We start from the raw sequence: 21,779 nt of genomic DNA, 5'->3' as shown, positions 1-21,779 counted from the left end.
AATTTACGAGATATTTTTGTTTCAAAATATTCACAAATTACATCAGAATGTTAAAATACCTGTTATGTAACCACACAATATTAGTGCAGAATAAATTGAAACCTTGAATTTTTCACAATTTCCAGGATAATTATATCTCACAAAAGTGTTGTGTAACATTTCTGTGGACCTCATGAAAGATCAAAATACCAAAGAAGTATCAACTGGTATTGGCAAATAAAATTGAACAATGCTTCCAGACACCAATGCCAGCGGTATTGGCCGATTCCAATACATCGTGATCAGTATCAGCTTAGCCCTAATTAAATTCAATATTTCTTATTCAGTGCTCAATAATTATGAATGCTGAAATTCTTTACACTAATTTTATTATAAATTTTAGAATGGTGTATTGATACATGTGATTTTTTGCCAATACTGATAAGGTGCTGATAGAAAATTTACTGATACTGATAACCAATTCTCTATTAATTCGATATGCATTTGTGAATGTCTTATGAAGAACCTGAATTGTTCATTTGCCTCCTTAATTAATATATGCAATCATGTGACTGCAAGAGCATTTTTCTTAGAAAAATAAAACTGCACATTAAGACATTTACTTTGAAAAACCATAGGATATGAACAATACCTTTACATTTACAAAATATCAGAACAAAATGGTAGAATTTTGCACTAACAGGCTATGTATAGAAATGTATCAGATTGGAAAAATTAGTGATAATTTCACCAATAAATATAAACATCAATTTTTCTACATCAGTAAATATTATTTACTATGCTGAAATATCGTCATATACATTCTTAAAGAAAGCTATTTTATCTTGGTTTACTATGTACCTCCTTATCCACAAGGGTCCTTTCCTTTCGATACCATCAATGCCATCCTTCCACACTCCTCTTGGCAAATATATGTCACGTTCTACAATGTCAGGTGACAAAATGGGTGCAACAAGTAGTTCACCTGCAATAGTGAACTCATCATTTATTGTTTGGCATTCATCATCATCTGGATCTAGCATCCACAATGGGTGAATAATTGGTAACCCAGTTTCCACAGCTGTTCTTAAATGTGCATCTAGTATTGGATTAACAACAGAGTTCCTAATGTTTATACAATATGCAGCTATTTGCACTACCCTTTCATCATACATATTGGGTAAATACATGAATTGCATTACTGGCAAGAATGTGGCTAACTGTAACCACCTAACGTATAACTCCCTATCTGGAAGGGAATCATTTGATGTTGTGCCTCCTATAGGACCTGACATTGTTAGTGGAAAACCATTTAAACCATAAGTTAACACAATAGGAACTATTTGCTTTAGAGAGACCCATGAAGATGAAAACGATGGTAAAGAAACAAATATTGGCAAAGGTTTAAAAGTAACACTACTTACTCCAATAACATTGTACATTTCAGAAATATTCTGTATAAGCAAAACATTATGTAAATCAAGAGTTATACGTTGTGTTAACTTGTACACAAGAGGCAAATTATAAAGTGTTTCTAGATCCAGGAAAAAGTTTCTAATATTGAATTCGCTCTCTAAAATTTTTAACCTTTCCTGAATCCAAAGATTTGTATTATTGTTAGTGATATCAAGAATACCACCACTTAATCTAGTTTCATAAGTCACTACTTCTGATATATTTCTATATATACCTGTAATAAACATTCCATCTCTTAGAAGATCATGAAAATTGACAGATTCTATACTTACAAAAGGGGATAACTTAAGTACAGTTTTTAAACCTTTATCACAGAGTTTCGAGATCAGTGTTTTCAAATGTGGAAATCTTTCTAAATCAGCAACAAAATCACCAGAATTAGCTTGCCACAGTTCACTAATCAGTATATAACCTTGTTTGAAAAAGCTTAACGAGAGTACTTTGTTGGAATAGTCTAGAAGAGCATCCTCTGTGAATTGATCCTTTTTGGTTGGAGGAAACTGCCACATAGGTTCTCTTACCAAAAGATCCACAATTTCTAATTGATGTAATTTATCTTTATTCAGTCTCAGCTTTGGATTAAAATGAAATAAAAGTGCCCTTAGATCTGAAGACACGCACACAGAATAGTTCAAACTGGAAAGAAGCCCCCTATGTTCAGGATACATGAAATGGTAAAACTTTGACATAAGGCACAACTGTTTGTCACTAACATTTGCAGAAACATACAAAGACTTATCATCGGCCACTTTTAAAGCAACTCCCTTGGTACTCATGAAAAATTTTCTGAAGGCATCCCCTCTGGTTTTAACATAATCGTTTCTTTGAAGAAATGGAGAAATAGGTTTTAAAGTTTGATCTAGTGTCCATGTCATATTAAAATCTTCTCCGCCACCATACCAGTGTCCTTGTTCTTCAGGTATGCTAAAACAACTCACCGGAGTTATACTTTCTGACAAACTAATCCACATTATGTTGTAACAGTGTACACCATTTGCACTATTGTAGCCAAAATGAATTCTATATTTGTTTTTCCATTCTCGACACACTGTGTAATGTTCTAACTGGTCAGGAGGCAGACAGTGGTATGATGGAACATCGTCAATACTTAACCCAAGATATCCTGTGAGTAACTCACTTTCATTTCCATTGTGAAGATAGAATGTTCCATTTGTGTAATAGAAATGAAATCCATCAAAAAATGCACCCTAGAATGAAAAGCAAATTACTTGTATCACTAAATTATGAAATTTTGATCTCTTAATTTCCATAAAAATTAAATAACTTTTAGTAATAAATAAAATGCACAATGGGAGGGCATGCAGTCACCAACCTTCTCCCTTTGATATTCTTATGGAATAAGAATGCAACTCAAATCTAGAGTCAATTTGATTCTTTGGAGTACTACGTATATAATCCTTACATATGTATAATTCAGAATTGATTAATTGACGGATTGATATTATCGTGCTTCAGTGTGTATTTGTGCCTGCCATAGATAAAAGGAAACTTGATATTTTGTGATATTAGATTATTCACATTGAAGTAAGAGTAAATAAAACTAAAAAATTACAAAAAAAAATATGAATTTTGAAACAGGACATGTGATTATCCTAAATGTAAATGTAGTTCAAATTTGGAGAGCATGCAATAATTCACTGTCTACAGTGCACTCAGATGTATCTCTAGGATTTTTGTAAGTAAAGTGGGGATACAACCCTAAGCAGGATGAGCAGGTCAAGCAGGACCCTAAATAATTAAACAACAATTTCAATTACATAAACCATTATACATGTTTTGATCTGCGAGTCTATCCCACCATGCAAGCTTGCAACCTTCCAATATCTTGCACTATCTCATCATCAGATTTTATCATTTGATTGATTGATTGAATTAGGTTACATTGCTTTCTGCAACTTTGGCTAATTGCAATGATGAGGATAAGTGATGATATGATGAAATGGATTAAAGGACACTCAGAAAAAATATCCATGCCCAGACTGTGATTCAAACCCAAGACCCATCAGATTTTATCACTTCAGCTCTTGTGTTGCTTGAGATTTTAATAAAGTCACAAACAGACAAACATTCACAAGAATGACCAAACATATACCTTTGCAAATTACAACCTCTCAGAAGTGAGTTGATTAATATGTGGCTTATCAGAGGAAAAAACAACAAATTCATAGCCACAATGTATAGAAAACCAGCTGGAAGCAACGTCCAATAATGCTCCTAAATAAAAAGCAAATGTGTGGATGAACTTTTTTTTAGAAGTGCATTCTCTTACTACTTCAGGGAGGAAGATTTGAGGGAAACGATAGCCACCATTTCACAATTATGCATTTTTCCAATCAATGTCCCCACCTAGTGGTTGCATGACCTTGTAGTTGGTGGTGGGGCATGCATGCTCTGATGATCCACTAGGCTATACCAGCGGTAGCATAGCTACTGTCAGGGTCTTCCATGTTGGACAGGCTAGTGAGGAGGAGCCAGACTAAGAAGCAACCTACCAGTCAACAGCTCCAAAGACGGAAGAAGGTGGAGGAGGCAGACGAATCTAGAGGAGTAACAACTCTTTAAAAAACCATGGGTCTGCTGGCTCCAGCTGATAGTACCATGTAAGGGCCCCTTGCCATGGTTATGGCAAAGTCCTCAATAGCAGATGCAGCGGAGAAGGAGTCCTTCAGTACGGGGCAGATGGCGGAAGAGGCAACCAGGCCCATAGCTAGAGGGGGGGCAACTACCCCCCCTGAGAGCCTGCTTTGCCCCCGTGAAAAATACAGAACACATTCCTACCTGAAATCCTCTCGATGATCTTTACAATTATACCATGTGTTACTCTAGCAACATAATAAAGACACTTATTGATTTTGTGATTTATTAGGGTGTATAGGATTCCGTATAATGTCATATCATGATTGGGGGAGGGGGGAATTCACTTCCAATTCAGACTTCGGAAAATGTATTTCGCAATTTTCAGTATCTAGAACAGTTGTGACATTTTGAGTAGTCTTGTATTAAAGGTGCCTAAAGGTGTCGGGTGTTTTTCTTGGATATGTTGCTATGAACTTGGAACTGCTTAAATTTTTGTTTCCTAAGTCTACCTTTTGGTAGACTTACTGGGGGATGATGTGAATACAATTAAGAATAATGCTAAAATATTTTTCAAAACTGCTAAAGAGATAGGTTTGGAAGTTAACAAAGAGAAAACTAAATATATGCTTACAGGCCGAAACCAAGTGTTAGGTAATAATCAAAATCTAATTATTGATAACAACTCGTTTGAACCAGTTTCCAAATTCAAATACTTAGGAGTAATATTAACAAATGAAAATTATATTAAAGAGGAAATAAAAAGTAGGCTTAATTCAGGAAATGCATGTTACTTCTCTCTTCATAAACTTTTGTCTTCTCGTTTAATATCTAAGAAACTGAAAGTTAAAATATACAAAACAGTAATTTTGCCTGTAGTATTATATGCATGTGAAACTTGGTCCCTTACATTGAAAGAGGAACATAAATTGAGAGTATTTGAAAATAAGATCCTTAGGAAAATATTTGGACCTAAAAGGGATGAGGAGACAGGTGAGTGGAGAAGGTTACATAATTTAGAACTACATAATTTGTATTCATGTCCAGATATTATTAGAATAATTAAATCAAGAAGACTTAGGTGGGCAGGCCATGTGGCACGAATGGGAGAGGAACGAGGAGTTTACAGGACTCTTGTTGGGAAACCTGATGGTAAGAGACCTGTAGGAAGGCCAAGACGAAGATGGAGGGACAACGTTGAGATGGACCTAAGGGAAATCGGTAGGGATGGAAAAGAGTATATAGAACTTGCTCAAAATAGGGAAACATGGAAGGCCTGTGTTGCTGCAGCCATGAACCTTCGGGTTTAAGAAGGCTAGAGAGTTAGTTAGTTAAGTCTACCTTTTGGTAATAGTGATTCATGTGGTAGAGAGAGGGAGTGGATATTTGATTTTTGTTACTTATCGTTGCTTTTCTGCCACTTCTAGCTAATCGCAACAATGAGTGATGACGTGAAATTGATGAAGAGACACTCATAAAAAGTGCTGCAACCACATGGGGGCAGGGGGCATTGCCCCCCCCCCCCCCCAACCTTGGACGGAAGTCCATTCTAGGGGAAGCAAACATTGAAGTAAAAAAACAAGACTAGGAGAATCTAAGAATAGCAGGGCAATTGGATACTCATGATGGAATTATTTTTTACGTGTTCATTGCATTTTTCTTCCAGATGGCCAAGGACACTTGCAAGAGGCACAGAGGGGCAATTGCCCCCATCCATTTCAAATTTTATAGAAAATAAAAATACAATTGGTAAAAAAATTTTTTGCTTGCTTCACTTGCATCATCTGCTGTTCTTATACTGCAACTTCAGAGCCATAGCTATGGGGTGGCAGGAGTCGGCCCTGGGAGCCAAACGATCTATAGTAAAAAATACAGGGTCTGTATTTTAAGTAATGAGAATAAATCCAGAAAACAAAATTTATTACAGATATCGCTACAAACCTTTAGAAGTCTTCAAAGTATGACCCTTGAGCGTCAACACACTTCTGCAGGCGAGTTTTCCATGCGTTGTACGCTCCCTGAAAGTCAGCAACTGGAACAGCCTTCAGAGCACGCGTGCAAGCCGCTTTGACCGCATCCAGGGTCCCGTGGTGGTGTCCTTTGAGGGCTGTTTTCACTCTGGGAAAGAGAAAAAAGTCTGCCGGGGCAAGGTCGGGGCTGTAGGGAGGCTGAGGAATCGTTGCGATGCCAGATTTCGTCAGGAACTCTCTAACCACGAAGCACGTGTGACATGGCGCATTTTCATGATGGAGCTTCCAATCGGCGGCAATTTCTGGTCGCACTCGGTTGACCCGTCTCTTCAACCTTTTTAACACCCCCACGTAGAAGAGGCCATTGACTGTCTCTCCTGCAGGCACAAATTCCGCGTGGACCACACCTTTCTTGTCAAAAAACACAATCAGCAATGCTTTGATTCTGGACTTGGACATGCGTGCCTTTTTTGGTCGAGGCGACTGTGGAGTGTGCCATGTAGTGCTCTGTCGTTTTGTTTCGGGATCGTACTCGAAGATCCAACTTTCATCTCCGGTATTGACATTGTAAAAAAACTGCGGGTTGTCTTCAATGCGTTCCAAAAGATCTTGCGACACGACCGCGCGGTTGTGCAATTGCTCGTTCGTCAAAACTTTCGGGACGAGCTTGGCGCAAATTTTTCTCATCCAAAGATCCTCGGTGATGATTTTGTGAACAACCATTTTATCGAGTCCTAGCGTATCCGCGATAAACCGCACCCTGACACGCCTGTCCGCATTCAGCAAATCTCGCACACGTTGTTCGTTGTCTCTGGTTCTTGAGGTTGATGGGCGCCCTGCGCAGGGTTCGTCCTCCACGCTCTCCCGGACTTCTTTGAACATTTTGTGCCACTGAAACACTTGCACTTGTGGTAAACTGTCACTGCCGTACGCTTGCCGAATCATTTCCAGCGTTGCTGCACCAGATTTTCCAAGGCGCACTCAAAATTAGATCGCGTACCGCTGTTCCATGCTTTGCTGCATTTTGCTCTTGCACACACTACTTTGCAGACGTCCACGCCACGCGTGATCATGCCTCAACGGACGCCAGCAGGCAACTGCCGCTTGGAGCGCTTACAAGGTCACACCCTCCACTACCAACTCCAACCTGTCCCAGCGCGCTCTGACGTCTAGTTGCGGCAGAAAAAAAATATTCTCATTACTTAAAATACAGACCCTGTAATGTTAAAGAGAATGCCATGGTGCCCCGTCAAGTTATTTGCACCCTATTAAAACAATTTCTTTCTATGAAACTTAATATGAAATATTAATGATGACACTGTAATTCAAGAAATCATTGATCAATCAAGGGATTCCTATTTGTTTGTCAGGTGTCAAAACATGTATTTCAACTATAATATAATACAATTCACACAATATTTTGCAAAATGGTTAACGTAACCAGTAGGCAAACATTGTCTGTAGTGATGCAAGTGTCTCCCCTTTCAAGGAAATAGAATCCGTGGTGGACTAAGGGACCCATGTTTTAATGTTTTAGCAAGTACAAAAAAAATTATTACAAATTTTTACACAATTCATCAAAGTGTAGATAATATGTAACCATTATTATTTAATTAATTTGATTTTTCTTGCATAACACAACACAATGGTGTTGTTGGATTCACGTTAGATTCCTTTGTGAGTAAAAACCTTGCATACTGGAAAATAGAGAGAATCATTATGATGCATGAATTATAAAGGGCTCCCTTAATCAGTTTTGCAGAGGCCCAAAGCTGTTAGTACATATTAATCATCTATTAACATTATCGACCTGTCAATATCAAGTAGATACAGTCCCTATTAGCTTATTTATGTTAAACTTTATATTCTTTGCAGTGGCGTGCCCAGGATTTTCGAAAGGGAGGGGTTATGTCTACAATTTTAAGTAGTCAGTCCTCATTTTGCCATATTTTCCTGCCTTTGACGTTCTTTGTTTTTAAATATTGGATCAAAAAGGGGGGTATAACCCCCACCAGCCCCCCCCCCTTGGGCACGCCACTGATTTTTTGGCAGAAAATCGGCCTGCTTGGAGGTCAAGGTAGCAGCCCTATCACCAAGATCGGGTGCTGTGGGTTAATAACCCACACACCTTAAACTCCATTATTAAAGAAACATCCATGAAGAATAGCTGGACTGACTCTAAGATAACGACCTTTGGCATGAAAAGGAAAATGAAAATTTGTTGTTGGAATGTGAGAACTTTAAGAGAGAAAGTGGTGGGCTCCAGCAAGCAGTGTTCCAAATGCAAGCCTACGGGTTGGACATATTGGGGATCAGTGAAACAAGGTGGAAAGGATTTGGAGAGCTATGAACTAAAGATGGATTTACATTCTTATACTCAGGAAGAGAAGAAGAGGAACAACATAGAGATGGTGTAGATATTCTGCTGAGTAAGATAGCAAAGAGAAGCTTATTGGAATGGAACCCTGTTTCTGAAAGAATTGAGGACTACAAGTGATAAACGTAGTAAGTGCCGAAAGCGAAAGTGTTGGGAAATCGCAAGAAACTGTTCTTCCACATATCTGGCACTTACAACGTTTACGATTATCACTACCCTCAACGTGAAATCTCTTTTGGTACCTGAAATAATAAATTAAGTTTATTTTTATTAAATGTTCTTTCTTGTGTATGGAAAAACATGTTGCATTACCTGTTCCTGTTTATAATGTTTTTTTATCTTTTTAATATTGTTTATTTAAATTACACACAGTGGTCTCTCTTGTTATATTCATGTTTTGAATTTATTGTTTGTGAATTTCAGTAATCTACGTACAAAAATTATAAGAGTTTAATAGTATTATTATTATTATTTTCAACACTACAAATAAAAGTGACGAGATTACCATAAATGAAAACCAATTTCCAAAATCTTATTTTTAATGATAACGAAAAGAGTGAGTGCAAATGTGGACAATATTCTTACTTAATTAAAATGTGTAAGTAGGATCTGTATTAGATGAATACAATGCAAAAATTCAAAATTGTAGAAACAACATCGAATTAAACCAAATATATCTACATAAAAATGAGTAGGACGGTAATACCTACCAAAATGAAAAAAGTAATAATCATAACAAAAAAAAAATACAAAAGTTTAGAAAACACTTCGTGAAGAGTTACCACACTAATCCATATCATCTTCATCAGCATTGCCGGTATCCATATCGATGTCCCCAAACAGGTCATGGCAGAAGCCACAGTGTTCTTGCTCCTTCAAGTAGTCTCAGAAGTTGAGCAGGTCTTTCTTGTTCTCCATACTTATGCCATTCTCTTTGGACAATCGAGGAAACCTGAGTACTGGAGGTAGTTTGGAATGGGATTTATTGTTCTTGAAAACTTTGTGTGTAGAAAACGGTAAAAGATCACTGAAATCCTCCTTGAGACTTATCTCGTTCGGATTTAATCTCAAAACATGAATCTGCGACACTTTAGGGAGTCCAATTTGGTCATGTTGATATACTTATCTGCCATAGCAGCAAAATCGAAGAAGCCCTCATTTTCCATGTGAACGACTTTGAATGGCTTAGAAGGACGTAATTTGTTATTATGCCATCTAAATCCAATGGAACCATTGTCTTGCAGTTTTTTTCCCTCTGCTCAATCAGACGAAAGTCACGGTCACATGGCATAAAGCTGTGACCACTTCCAAAGAAATTTAATGTGATCTCGTCAATTACGTTTTTCGCAATGAGATATATATATATATATATATATATATCAAAACAATCAAGATCATCCTATTCTTGATATCAGCCTATACAATCACATGACGTGTTGCCACTTTGGTGGTGATAATCTTGAAAAGAAAAGAAGCTACCTCATTTCCCCCATGACTAGCTATACCCCTCATGCCACATATTCATGTAACTTTCATTATACATCGAATCATGCATGTATACACAGATTATAACAAGAAAGCTGCCTTGAATAGAACATTCTTGAGTGTGTGAGGGTGGAAACAAAAAGCACTTGCTGTAAGTCCATAGCGAAGACTGTCACATTGCTTCCTGACATTTGAGAGCGGACAACTTGACTGCTTCTATCGCAATATGTACTTTCCCAGCAGAGAAACAGAAAGCTGACACTCAGCTGCAGCCTCACATTCGTAAAAGTGATAAAGCCCAAGATAATATGAGAGTACATATTGCGATAGAAGCAGTCAACTTGTCGCATTTATTACATGTGTCCAGTTGACATTGCCACACAGTGCCACCAGCAACTTTTGTCTGGCTCTCGCTTTGCTTCTCCCATATGTGGCACCAGTGCAATTCTGCCCAGCCAACTATTTTCATGGTTGTGCATTTAGGGGTAGCCACATCAAAAACACCAAAAAGAAATGTTATTCCTTCCCCTACCATCCACAACATCAAAAACTCTCTGACCTTTCAACATAAATGTAGCCATCCAGCTGAACAAAATGGTAGACAAACTCCACAAACACAAATTATAGCACCCTTCCCCCCCCCCCCCCCGCACCATTTCACCTTCCATACATCATTTGATGACCCAGATGAGTATGGTGCAGAGAGTGTGAGTGCGAGGCACATTACATCAGCATATCCAACAGATTTGTTTTAATGAAAGAATTCAGCAACACCTGACAGATGCATCACTCACAAAAATGTCAAAATTGATACTACCCTGATGGAACCATAAATTGCTGTAATCCATACAGCTGAATAATTAAACACATAAATATATCCCACCATTAGATTTGTCAAACACATCAAATGAAATAACCATGTCATCAGAAAAGTATACACCAGAAATGTTCATCCTCACACACTTTCGAAATTGAACATTAACAGCGAACAGCATAGGCGCCGACTCCATGGGGCTTGGGGGGGCTCGAGCCCTCCCAATGTTAATGATGTGTGGGCTGAGCCCTTTCAAATAATTTTGCTTAAGAGGATCTAATGCATTATTTTGCTTCTCTTGTAAAGTTTACTCTGAATTGTGCCACATGAACTTAACTTTAAATACACATTTGAAATGTTCTAGACCATCAACTTTGGGGGGTTACGACCGGAGACAGTAAAACACATGACTTATTACTATATACTAAGTATGTAATTATTATTTACTATTATACATATATTAATCAGAGACATAATGAATTTAGCCAACGACTTGTTAAAGACTGTTTGGAAATCCCCTAAAATAATGCAAATATTTAGGAATATTTTTGATGTGAATTAGAAGGCTGGCCATACTGGACTGCGACCACTTTGCCCTCAGCGGTGGACGTTGAGAGCCTCCAGTGTGCAACAGATCTTAAGAAACTATGAAAACCTTCTCAATTTTTTTGAGAAATATTCTGAAGAAGATTCTACTGACGCAGCATCAAAATGTGCTGGATACCTGGAGACAATGCTTCACTTCAAGACATTTTTCTTTCTCTCCCTCTACTGCCATGTGATGGGTCCAATAGAAGAGGTAAACTGTAAGATTCAGTTTCCGCTACAGAAGTGGAATCAAAACTAAAATACTTGACTGACATCTTTCAAGAAAAGTGAATGGGTTTTGAACAGTTCTGGCAGAAATGCACAGAGGGCAAACCCAGCCTCGTTGATGAGCCAGAATTGCCCCGGCAACGTCACGTCCCTAAGAGACTTGAAAATCCTGATGCTGCCAAAACTCACACACACTCCAAAATAGCATTATAAATCAATATACACTGACGTCTGTGACACAGCAAAATCATGTGTTAAACAAGGACATGAATCTACAGGACAACAAAAACTAACAGCCGTAGAGAAAGACTGCATCTCAGCTGTGAACAGTTGCACAACAAACTTTCAGCAAATGCAAGAATTCTTTCGTTAAGATTTGGATGCCGATAGGCTCTCCTTACACATGTCCATGCTTGGTGATATCGCCAAACAGACGAAAGTGACCATGCGTGACATAAGGAAGTTTATTTTGGAAGACAGCACCCTCCAGGAGGTTCTGCCTGAAGTTGCCAAATTCATGATGGTCCTCCGCACTGTGCCAGTGACGACAGCCACAGCCAAAAGACATATTTGAGATCTACAATGGGGCAGAAGAGACTAAGCAGCTTAGCGGTAGTCCACATACATCAAACTGTGCTTGATCATTTGGATCTGAGACAGCTCGTTAATGAGTTCATAAAAAAGTAACCCAGTGCGTAGAGCAACTTTTGCTTTATTTTTAAATCATGTTCATATGTTTTTGTTGTTATATCTTAGTGTACATGCTATTTTTTTTATTATTGCAAAACTCAATTTAAAAAGTAAAATATTGTAGCAAGAACAAAAAAGTAAATCTGGGCACGTCAACACTAAGGTTATTTTCAACCCGTCACATGTCTGTTGCGGACATTAAAACACACCCATGCCCTCGCCAGGACTCAAACCCGAGACCTCTATATCAAAGCGAGTTGAGTCGACCCCCAACATGCTCGGCTACCGAGGCCGGCATAAAACTGTTAGGTTGGCCTCGTAATGTAAATACATACTTTTCAATAAAAATGTTAATTATCTAATAAACAAATGAGCAGACACAAAAGACATCAAGAGACTTTGAAACATTTCTAAACGTTTTTCATGTTACATTTCATTTGCATGAGGAATATAATAGCTGCTTAAAAACTCCTATACGAAGAAGTAATTTTTATTTTTTTAAAAAGGTAGTGAGTGAGTCATTCATTCATTTATTTCAGTGATCAGAGCCCCCCCCCCCCCCAATAGTTTTGACAAGTCGGCGCCCCTGGCGAACAGGCACACCAAATCTAGATTCCTCTATTGCAGCAACTGACATCCAGCAGCAGCAGACGCGCAACAGAAGAGCACAACCAGCACTTAGTGACATGCCATAAAACAATGCACCAGAAGCCTGGCAACCAACATTCAACAAGTTTCCTAGAACATGTTGGGAGTGACCACCAAAATTAATAGAACTTAATTTTTCAACAAAAAAACTTTGCAGTTAAGTACTTCATTCCTGTACATTAATTTAGTACTGTGTTTTTCATTCCCTGTAACATGAATTCCATTTTATAAATTTTGAATGAAGCCAAGGTTTTTCAAGATTTTTTTTTTTACATAATTAATTAGTTAATTAATTCAAAACTAGCTGTAGATCAGGCTTGCAAACTTGGAACAATAAAATTAGGGAGATTTCATTACAGCTTCCACAAGCCCTTTAGATTAATATTATGCCCTGAATATCAGCTCTTGTCTATTTATGGTCTTGCCACTGTGAAAACAAAATTGAATCAACTTGATCAAAGTTATGTAAACTTCCTATTTCTCCACCCCCTTACTTAAACAATGGCTCATTTTTAACTATCAGGAATCTTCAAAATATTATTGTTAGGTTTAATTGTTTGGTGTGCAAAAACAAATTTCATCTCTCCGCAAATGCATACCAAAAGAGAACAAAAAGATAATAACAAAAAATATAATAATACTAAATCTTGTCATTCCAGGAGATAACAAAGTTTGTCCGGAAGACAGGGGTAGAGAGTTTGATTCCGGCTTTTGTATAAAATATTGAACAGATACAAATTTCAAGGCAATCTCAGTTACACCTTATGGTAAACTGTTGCTGTTACTATTCTTATTCTAAACATGTGACTGGCTTCTGTGGCAGAGTGGTCAGCGTAACTTCCTACCACGGTTATCATTGTGTGTGTTTTCCCATTCATCTATTTCACCAGTTTATCATTCATCCTGATCATCTCAATTAACCCAAGAGGTAAAAAGTGATGTAAATTAACCAAAATGGATGGAATGTGGATGTAAGAAGTTGGCACTTGAAATTTCAGTTGATTATATATATTAATACTAAAATGAAGAATTTAATTAGAATTAACTATAAAAATATAACATAAGCTAGTAGTGGTCTTAAAATATAATTTTAAAATGTTTAATGTGAAAATACTCTTGCTAAATTCCTACATAAATCCTTTCATTTTAATATGTCTGTTTGGATATGTATTTATATTATTTAGTATCACTTTTCTGCCATTTATGGCTGATAGGGATGAAAAGGATGAGTGATGATTAGATGTTAGATGAAATTGGTGACATTTTCATGCACATTTTTAATATAAGTTTCCCACACCACACATATGAACTAGCACAATACAGAAGAATAAGGTTGTTTTAACAGCAGCAACTTGGGTCTGTCAAATTATTTTAGGAAGGGGAGGTACAAGTGGTCCAACTCAGATCTATGGATTTAGAGAGTACTGTGCCCCTCCATAAAAAACCTCGTTCCTGTGCCACTGCCTAATGATTGTTATGTTCTCAATGTCTTAGTGAATATATATTCCACCCACAGTCAAATCTATCTGAAGTAAACACGGAGCGTATACGAGGAGGTACCCAAAAAAAAAACCGGAATCATAATGTTGCGCAGATTACCGATGTAGTGATGGCTTGTACCTCTAGGTGTCATTAGTATGGGATATCTTGCATCAATCTGCAAGTTGGCATTATTCTGTGCTGAGCGGTTTGTTCGTATTGTTGCATTGTTTGTGGTGTTGCGGCAAGAGTCTGGCAATTTTTGAGTGATTGTTGAGATGGCGGACCACAAGGAGTAAAGGACCTGTGTTAAATTTTATTTCTTGTTGGGAAAAACGGCTGCTGAGACCGTTGTTATGCTTCGCCAAGCTTTTAATGAAGCTGCTTTGGGAAAGACACAAGTCTACGAGTGGTTTTCCCGGTTCAAAGATGGCAACATGTCAACTGAAGACTTGCCAAGGCCTGGCCGTCCTTCGACAGGCAGAAATGAAGAAAACATTGGAAAAATTTGAGACGCCATTAATGAAGATCGTCGAAAGACCATCGGGCAAATTTCTGAAGAAGTGGAGTTGTCCTGGAGTACCTGCCAGCGAATTTTAACTGACCATTTGAAGATGAGACGGGTGTCTGCTAAATTTGTGCCTCGCTTGCTGTCAGAGGAGCAGAGAAAGAATCGAGTGAATGTTTGTCGCGACTTGAAGGCTGAACTGCACAAGGACCCAAATTTTTTCAAACGAATTGTGACTGGGGATGAGTCCTGGTGCTATGGGTACGATCCTGAATCAAAACAAGCATCCAGCCAGTGGAAGACTCCAAATTCACAACGTCCCAAGAAAGCACGTCAAGTGTGATCCAATGTGAAAACAATGTTGATTTGTTTCTTTGAAGTGAATGGGATTGTCCACAGGGAATTTCTTCCCCATGGACAAACAGTGAACCAGCAATTTTACCTGAATGTCTTGAGAAGATTGCGTGAAAGTGTGCGACGTAAGCGTCCAGAACTGTGGAGAAGTGGCATGTGGTTACTGCACCATGACAACGCCCCAGCCCACACGGCCATGTCAGTGCAACAGTTCTTGGAAAAGAACAACATGGTGCTTTTGCCCCATCCCCCGTACTCACCCGATTTAGCACCCTGTGACTTTTTTTGTTCCCGCGGATGAAGATTAATGTGAAAGGGAAGCGATTCCATGACGTCAATGAGGTCAAAGACATTATGAACAAAACCTTGAAGAGTATTGCGCCAGAGTTTTGAAACTGTATTCAACAGTGGAAAAAACGTTGGGACAATTGCATTAAAGCACGTATGGGCAATACTTTGAAGGTGACTAGAGTCGACATGCTTACCTGAATGTACCTACAACATGTACATGTATGGTCAAAATAAAACAAGGTGACAAAATTCCGTTGTTTTTTTTGTTTGTTTTTGTTTTTTTGGTACCTCCTCGTCTATACGCCTTCTGCACTGAAACACATTATGCCATCCACACTTAACCCTTATGCGTCATATGACGAGCAGGACTCGCATGAACCTGTTATGACACATAAGTTGTATGACGAGCTCAGCTCGCAATGCTACACTGCTTGATAGAAATGCACATAGTTCAGTGTGTAGCTCATAGATGTCACTTGTATTCATTCTAAAACGAAGTCCTGATATGTGATGTTTGAAATTCCCACAGTATGTGAGGAGTAAGAAGAAAAAAAAACATTTCTTTATCGTATGCTACTCTCCTCAACTGCCATTATGACATCAAAATTTCGCATTTTCCCCAGTTAAGTAACCAATTTAAATTTATAAGTCATTTTTAGTTTTTAGGCATATTTAGCCTCTCAAAATGCATATAATCTGGTATTTCGACACTAGGATCGAAACTCGATTTTTTGTGGAATCGGGTGTTCAATGCTAATATTCCCTTGAAACTCTCGTTTTCTACACATCCTAAACCAGAGATAATTTTCAGAAAAATATTGGATTATTACACAGTTCTGAGCCAATAAAGCTTATATATTCTCATATTTCAACCCTTTGATCCGAAGTTTGGTTTTTATGGAAAACCTAACATTTTCAAATTTTATGTAGGCAATTTATTTTAATATATTTTTGTGCTCCAAACTTGCGCACTACGGAATTTAAATACGATTTCTTGGTCAACTCCGATGGTATTTAAACATGACGTCAATGGATTAATGGGTTAATTCATTTCAACTTGTTCCCATAAATAAGTTTAAAGGTTTACTTACTTTCATACTTTCTTGTTTTTGGTAATGTATGTAGGCAAATCCAAGAAGAAATGTTATGGTGAAAAACAGAATGGCAACAAATCCTTTGAGTTTATACTCTCGGGGTTTTCTCTTTGGCATGATACTAGGAAAGGTCATCTGAAAATACAACAAATAATACACAAAATTAGTTCAGCAGTTAAAAATAATTTTGCTTCTAGTAATATACATGTAAATACTAACATGAATTACATCTGACATAAGATTTTTCATAACCTAATCTCGCCCACATCAATTCATAATATGGTGTATTTTTTCATGGGTGGATTAACTTGGGAAAAAGGGGGGTGACTGACCCTCTGAGAAATGTGAGAGTAACAATAAATCATTAGATAAATGACATGCCTAACTAACTAACTAACAATATATCATTAATGGTGAACAGTTCACACAAAATACAAAGAAAAAAGTTCATCTGCACTTCACAAGAGAAGGTTATTAATCCCACACTGCTTTGTTGCTTACCATATGGACAAGGGATAGTACAGAGATAAGATGGTATAATTTTCCTCATGCAATTTTTCTTTCATACGTGAAAACTAAACAGTTTTCAGAACTACGCACCTATCTACTCCACCCCCCTTTTTCTTTTCGAAATTTTCAATGTACTAAGAGTACACCGAAAATTTTCAAATTGAAAAAGTTGTTACTGTAATTTATCATGTTAAAATATGTTTTTCTTTTCAAATATACATACTGCTAGCTTGTCTGTGAACACTCCAGAGTAAGTATGAATATCTTCAATTGAATTTTCTGAAGATCCTCTTCGGCTTTCCATGTAATCCTCATCATTAATCTTGATACGTGGCAAAGGAATGAAATTAGATCTTTGATTGCACAATGGAGCCCTTAAAAAATAATTTAAATTGCTTATTAAATATATTTTGTCATGGATTTATTATATGCAATATTTATTTGCATAAAATTTATAATTAATCACTAATCAATAAATAATATTTTTGTAAAAAATTTGCACTAAAACAGCAGTCATGTACAGTTTCTCTAAGTAAAGAACTTTTGAAGGTAAAACACTGGAATAAAATTACGATGAGTAAAGACCAACTCAGTAGTTCAATTGTGGAATACTAGTACTGGATGCTAGTGATCATAAAGTACTGCTGGAGGCACATTTTATATTAAAATCTGCAATTAAACATTTCTTCTGTGCACTTTAGTCTGTTTACCATGGTATTAGGCTCACTACCAAGGCTGTATTCAGGGCAAAGTATTTATCTTGAAAACTAATGATAGGGATCATGTTTTGTACCCACAGTACCCATGATGTTTACCTCCAATGTTTCACGTTCATACATTGCTCTCATCAGCGCAGGGAATGTTGATCGGAGACCAAGTGTAAGTTTAAATATGCATGGATATTTTTGCTGTCTTACGACCATGAGGATTGAATGTATTATGCAAGGAAATATAAAATCTGAGAATGTAAAGTCATGCCTCCACTGTAGTTCCATGTATTGTAAAAGTTACAAAGTAACTTGTTTCATAACACTGTCTAACAAGAAATGTTTATGCTTATTTTATGGCATTATTTTTCCTAAAAATAATAACAAAACTAACAAAATAATATTAATTTGTATTTTACAAACCTGTACCTGACACCACAAATTCTTTGAAACCTGTATATATGTTAGTCACATTTAGTTAATTTGAGAAAGATAGTGTTGGTGTCGTATATTGATACAAGGCATATACTGGTATAAATAAGGCTAAATATTACTAACGAATATATTCTTTTATTTTTCAAAATAATGATTAACTATGCACACTAAGATTGGTGCAATGGGAGGCCAAAGATTTATTATTTTATTTCAAACTTAAACTGCAAGCATGATGAACAATCAATTGTCCCGACGGGCTTATCAATGATTCACATACTTTGCAAGGTAATTTTCTATTCAATTAATTTACATCTCCTGTAGAAAATGATCACATGCTTACCTTACAGTAAATGAGTCCTCGTCTGAACTTTCATCAGTGGAGAAACCAGTATTGAAAGGCATCATACCTTCCATCTCCTGAAAGGAACTGTTGTCTTAGATTCTACTAATTTCTCTAGTAAATCTAGTAAGACAAGAATATGAAGAGTTGTACTTAATGAATAATTCCATTTTACAAAAAGAAATACATCTATAAAATTTCTTGCTTGCTTTACTTGCAATAGAAAAAAATCTGTAAGAGTAACATCAAATTGATGCAAATTGCTTAAAAAAGAGTATTATTGTGCATGATATATAAAAAGAGTATAATTGTGCATGATATACTATGGTGACTTAATGGGACATAAAAGGCATTCTCATTAGTGGCTATTAATGTTATGATTAAAGCACAGGTTATATTTTTCCAATATATTAGAAATACTATTAATGATTCTCTGAATGCTATAATAATTTTGCTCAATATATGTATACTTATCAGTAATGCATTGTATAGGGTTACCAGATCGCTGTAAGGGAAATGTAGGACATGCTGTCCCAAAATGTAGGACATTAAGTCAATAATTCTCAACAAATAATACATAGAACACGTTAGAAAGTAGTTGAATAATGACACTTTTCAGTTTCAAAAAAAATGAATTCTTAATGAATTTTTAAATGTAAAATTTCAAAACTTGCAATCAAACTAATCAATGCACCTCTTACTACATGATTTAAGTGGTACTTCTCAGAGAAGACAATTTTTATCAAAATTTCAGGTTTAGTCAAACTATATTTATGTTAGAGTGGACAGTCATCAAACTCTCTGAAATTATAGGGACCAGTATACCAAACATTTTACAGACTTTATGAAAAAATAATTTCTCTCGTGAGTCTGTTGTGCTGATGGTAATGAAAGTACTCTCTCAACATTTGAATTATGACCTGTAAAGACAAACAAATATTCAGCAATTACCATAATTTAAAATGGTTCCAGAAGTTTCACCTTGTGTAGTTTTTAGTTAAATAACAGGGTGTCTACCAAAATAACACATCCGGAATTCTTGACTTTTTCTGGACTTTTCTAGACCGGTTATCAGTTTTTCTTAACAATTATTTATTTGACCCCTACTTAGGTAAAGTTGGAAATTAGTAGATATGCTTTCTCGTATTAATACATCCTGAACTGTGTTTGGCAGACACGCGAGGCTTTGGCGTCTGGACTCAAGCCAGTATAATCTTATGTGGGGCTTGTGTGGGTTGTCCCTATATGTTTGCGACTGTCCCTTCATCCATCTTATCTTACCCCATTCATCCTCATATTCGCGATTAGCCAAAGGGACAGAAAAAAGTGAAGTAAAATAAACTAAATCAACCAATCAGTCATTATGATAACAAAAATTCTTGACCACAAGAATAATTTATTGCCTTTTAATTGACTTCTTGTTGATTTATTTACTTTTTCTTGACTTCCACGACTTTCTTGACTGGCAGATACCCTGAATAACTTCGCTCTATATACCCCTGCTTTACAATCAAATTATATTGAATATGAATAAGAATGGGCAACACCTTGTTCCATCAGTATAAACCCTAAGGCAAGAAATTCTGCTCAGGCATTGAGCAATGATGTTATCAGAAAGTAGTCCCAAAACTTTGTTCATTAATTGCTTCCATTTTCCCGTTTGTTTAATAGCAGGACAAACTTTTTTCTTTTTGGGCAATGACTGAATTAAAATAAATTTTACTATTGAGTTTGGAAGCGCAGTCCATAGACTTGTAATTTGCATGATTTTTTTCTGTTACGTATTTTCCTAATTAATATTATGTGATGCTCAAAATGTAGGACATTTATAATATTTTTCAAATTCCTCCCGGATGCCGGACATAAGGCTAAAATGTAGGACATGTCCGGGAAAATCCGGACGTCTGGTAACCCTAGCATTGTAGATTACCAATGGAACAGAGAATAAATGATGTCAAATGCATATTTCAAACTTCTTGTTGCAAGACATTTTTTTTTTTTTTACCGAGCTCTGCTACAGTTGAGACTAAACAGGTTGTTTTAGAGGAGCACACACACTTGAGGTAAAAGTTATACATTTGTTCGGATGGATTCCTTATGGGCTCAAGGCAAGGAGGAGTGTGTTCTTGCCCTGGCCTTACGGATTTCTAGCTAAGGGTCTGTATGTGTCTCGTGAAACAATAATTGAATGGTAACACGAACAAGCCAGTTTTGATTAACAGACAACTGCAGCATGTTATTTGGATTTCCCAGGTTGAATTTTCAATCTTAAGTTGAATGAATGAAGTGAATTAGCTGTGGTCTTAAATCTTATTCTCTGCCCACAAATACTGTTTACACTCATTTTTTTCTTCCTGACAATTCAGATTAACTTAATTATTTAACGAATCAATGTGCTATTTTCCATATTTTGAAAATTTCATTAAAAAAATGGACAGTTTAACATGCTATTGCATCAAAATAAATATCAATTATTGAATATTCCCTCATTATTTGTGGAGGTTATGACATGATCTGGTGGAGAAATGCCTTGGGGAGGGATGGGCACCCCTGCTCATTACTTCCTCAAACAGCCTGTGATCAGGGGCTCCTGACATGTGACCATATAGCAAAAATACACTATCCTGAAGATGGAGACACAACCAGAATATTGGTATATACTAAACCATTTACAGTAGTCAAACCACCACTAATCTACTACAAAGAAGATGTAAAAACATATAGAAATGTGTATTTGAAAACTGCTCACAAGAAACTTAAATAAGCATGTTTTCTTTCAAATATAAAGAATATCCTTGTAAGAAATAAAGCATTACGTGTTTATCCATCATGAATTACAATCAAGAAGTTCAAAAGCTTACCTCAGATTTCTTTCTATTTCCCTTGACAAACACACAAATCATTAAGACACTGGATGCATGTAGACATCCTGAAAAACTTGAATTAAAGCTTGAGGAGAGCAAAACGTGGTGAAAGAATTCTTATGACCTTCACAGACATCATATGACTATGGCATGTGTTGAGCACATTATTTACGTCATTATACTCCTCAATTAACATGTTTATGCAAACAATTGTTCACATGCGCACAAGGGCACCCACAGGAGATTTCTTCAGGGAGGTCAAATTAATATTTCATCATGAGCATGAGCGTGGTGATGCCACTTCAACAGCTTATGTCTTTAATGGTATGAATTAGAGAAAAAATGGG

At 36.7% G+C, this 21,779-nt stretch overlaps 1 protein-coding gene across 1 annotated transcript; it reads right to left on the bottom strand.

The window, feature by feature from the left end:
* Nucleotides 1-338: 338 nt before the first annotated feature.
* On the bottom strand, nucleotides 339-21,541 carry LOC145988386 (alpha-galactosidase MYORG-like). The gene is made up of 5 exons (XM_083123264.1): nucleotides 21,430-21,541; nucleotides 18,569-18,645; nucleotides 17,310-17,460; nucleotides 16,574-16,711; nucleotides 339-2,663 (listed from the first exon to the last, which is right to left on the bottom strand). Exons 1-5 carry the CDS (start codon nucleotides 21,469-21,471, stop codon nucleotides 777-779), a joined length of 2,295 nt encoding a protein of 764 aa, XP_082979390.1. The 5' UTR covers nucleotides 21,472-21,541; the 3' UTR covers nucleotides 339-776.
* Nucleotides 21,542-21,779: the final 238 nt, after the last annotated feature.

The sequence above is a fragment of the Lepisma saccharinum genome, chromosome 5 (assembly GCF_977018435.1).
Source record: "Lepisma saccharinum chromosome 5, izLepSacc3.1, whole genome shotgun sequence".
Taxonomy (NCBI): Eukaryota; Metazoa; Arthropoda; class Insecta; order Zygentoma; family Lepismatidae; genus Lepisma; species Lepisma saccharinum.
Note: the sequence above shows the minus strand (reverse complement) of the source record. Positions and strands in the feature narration are given on the sequence as shown.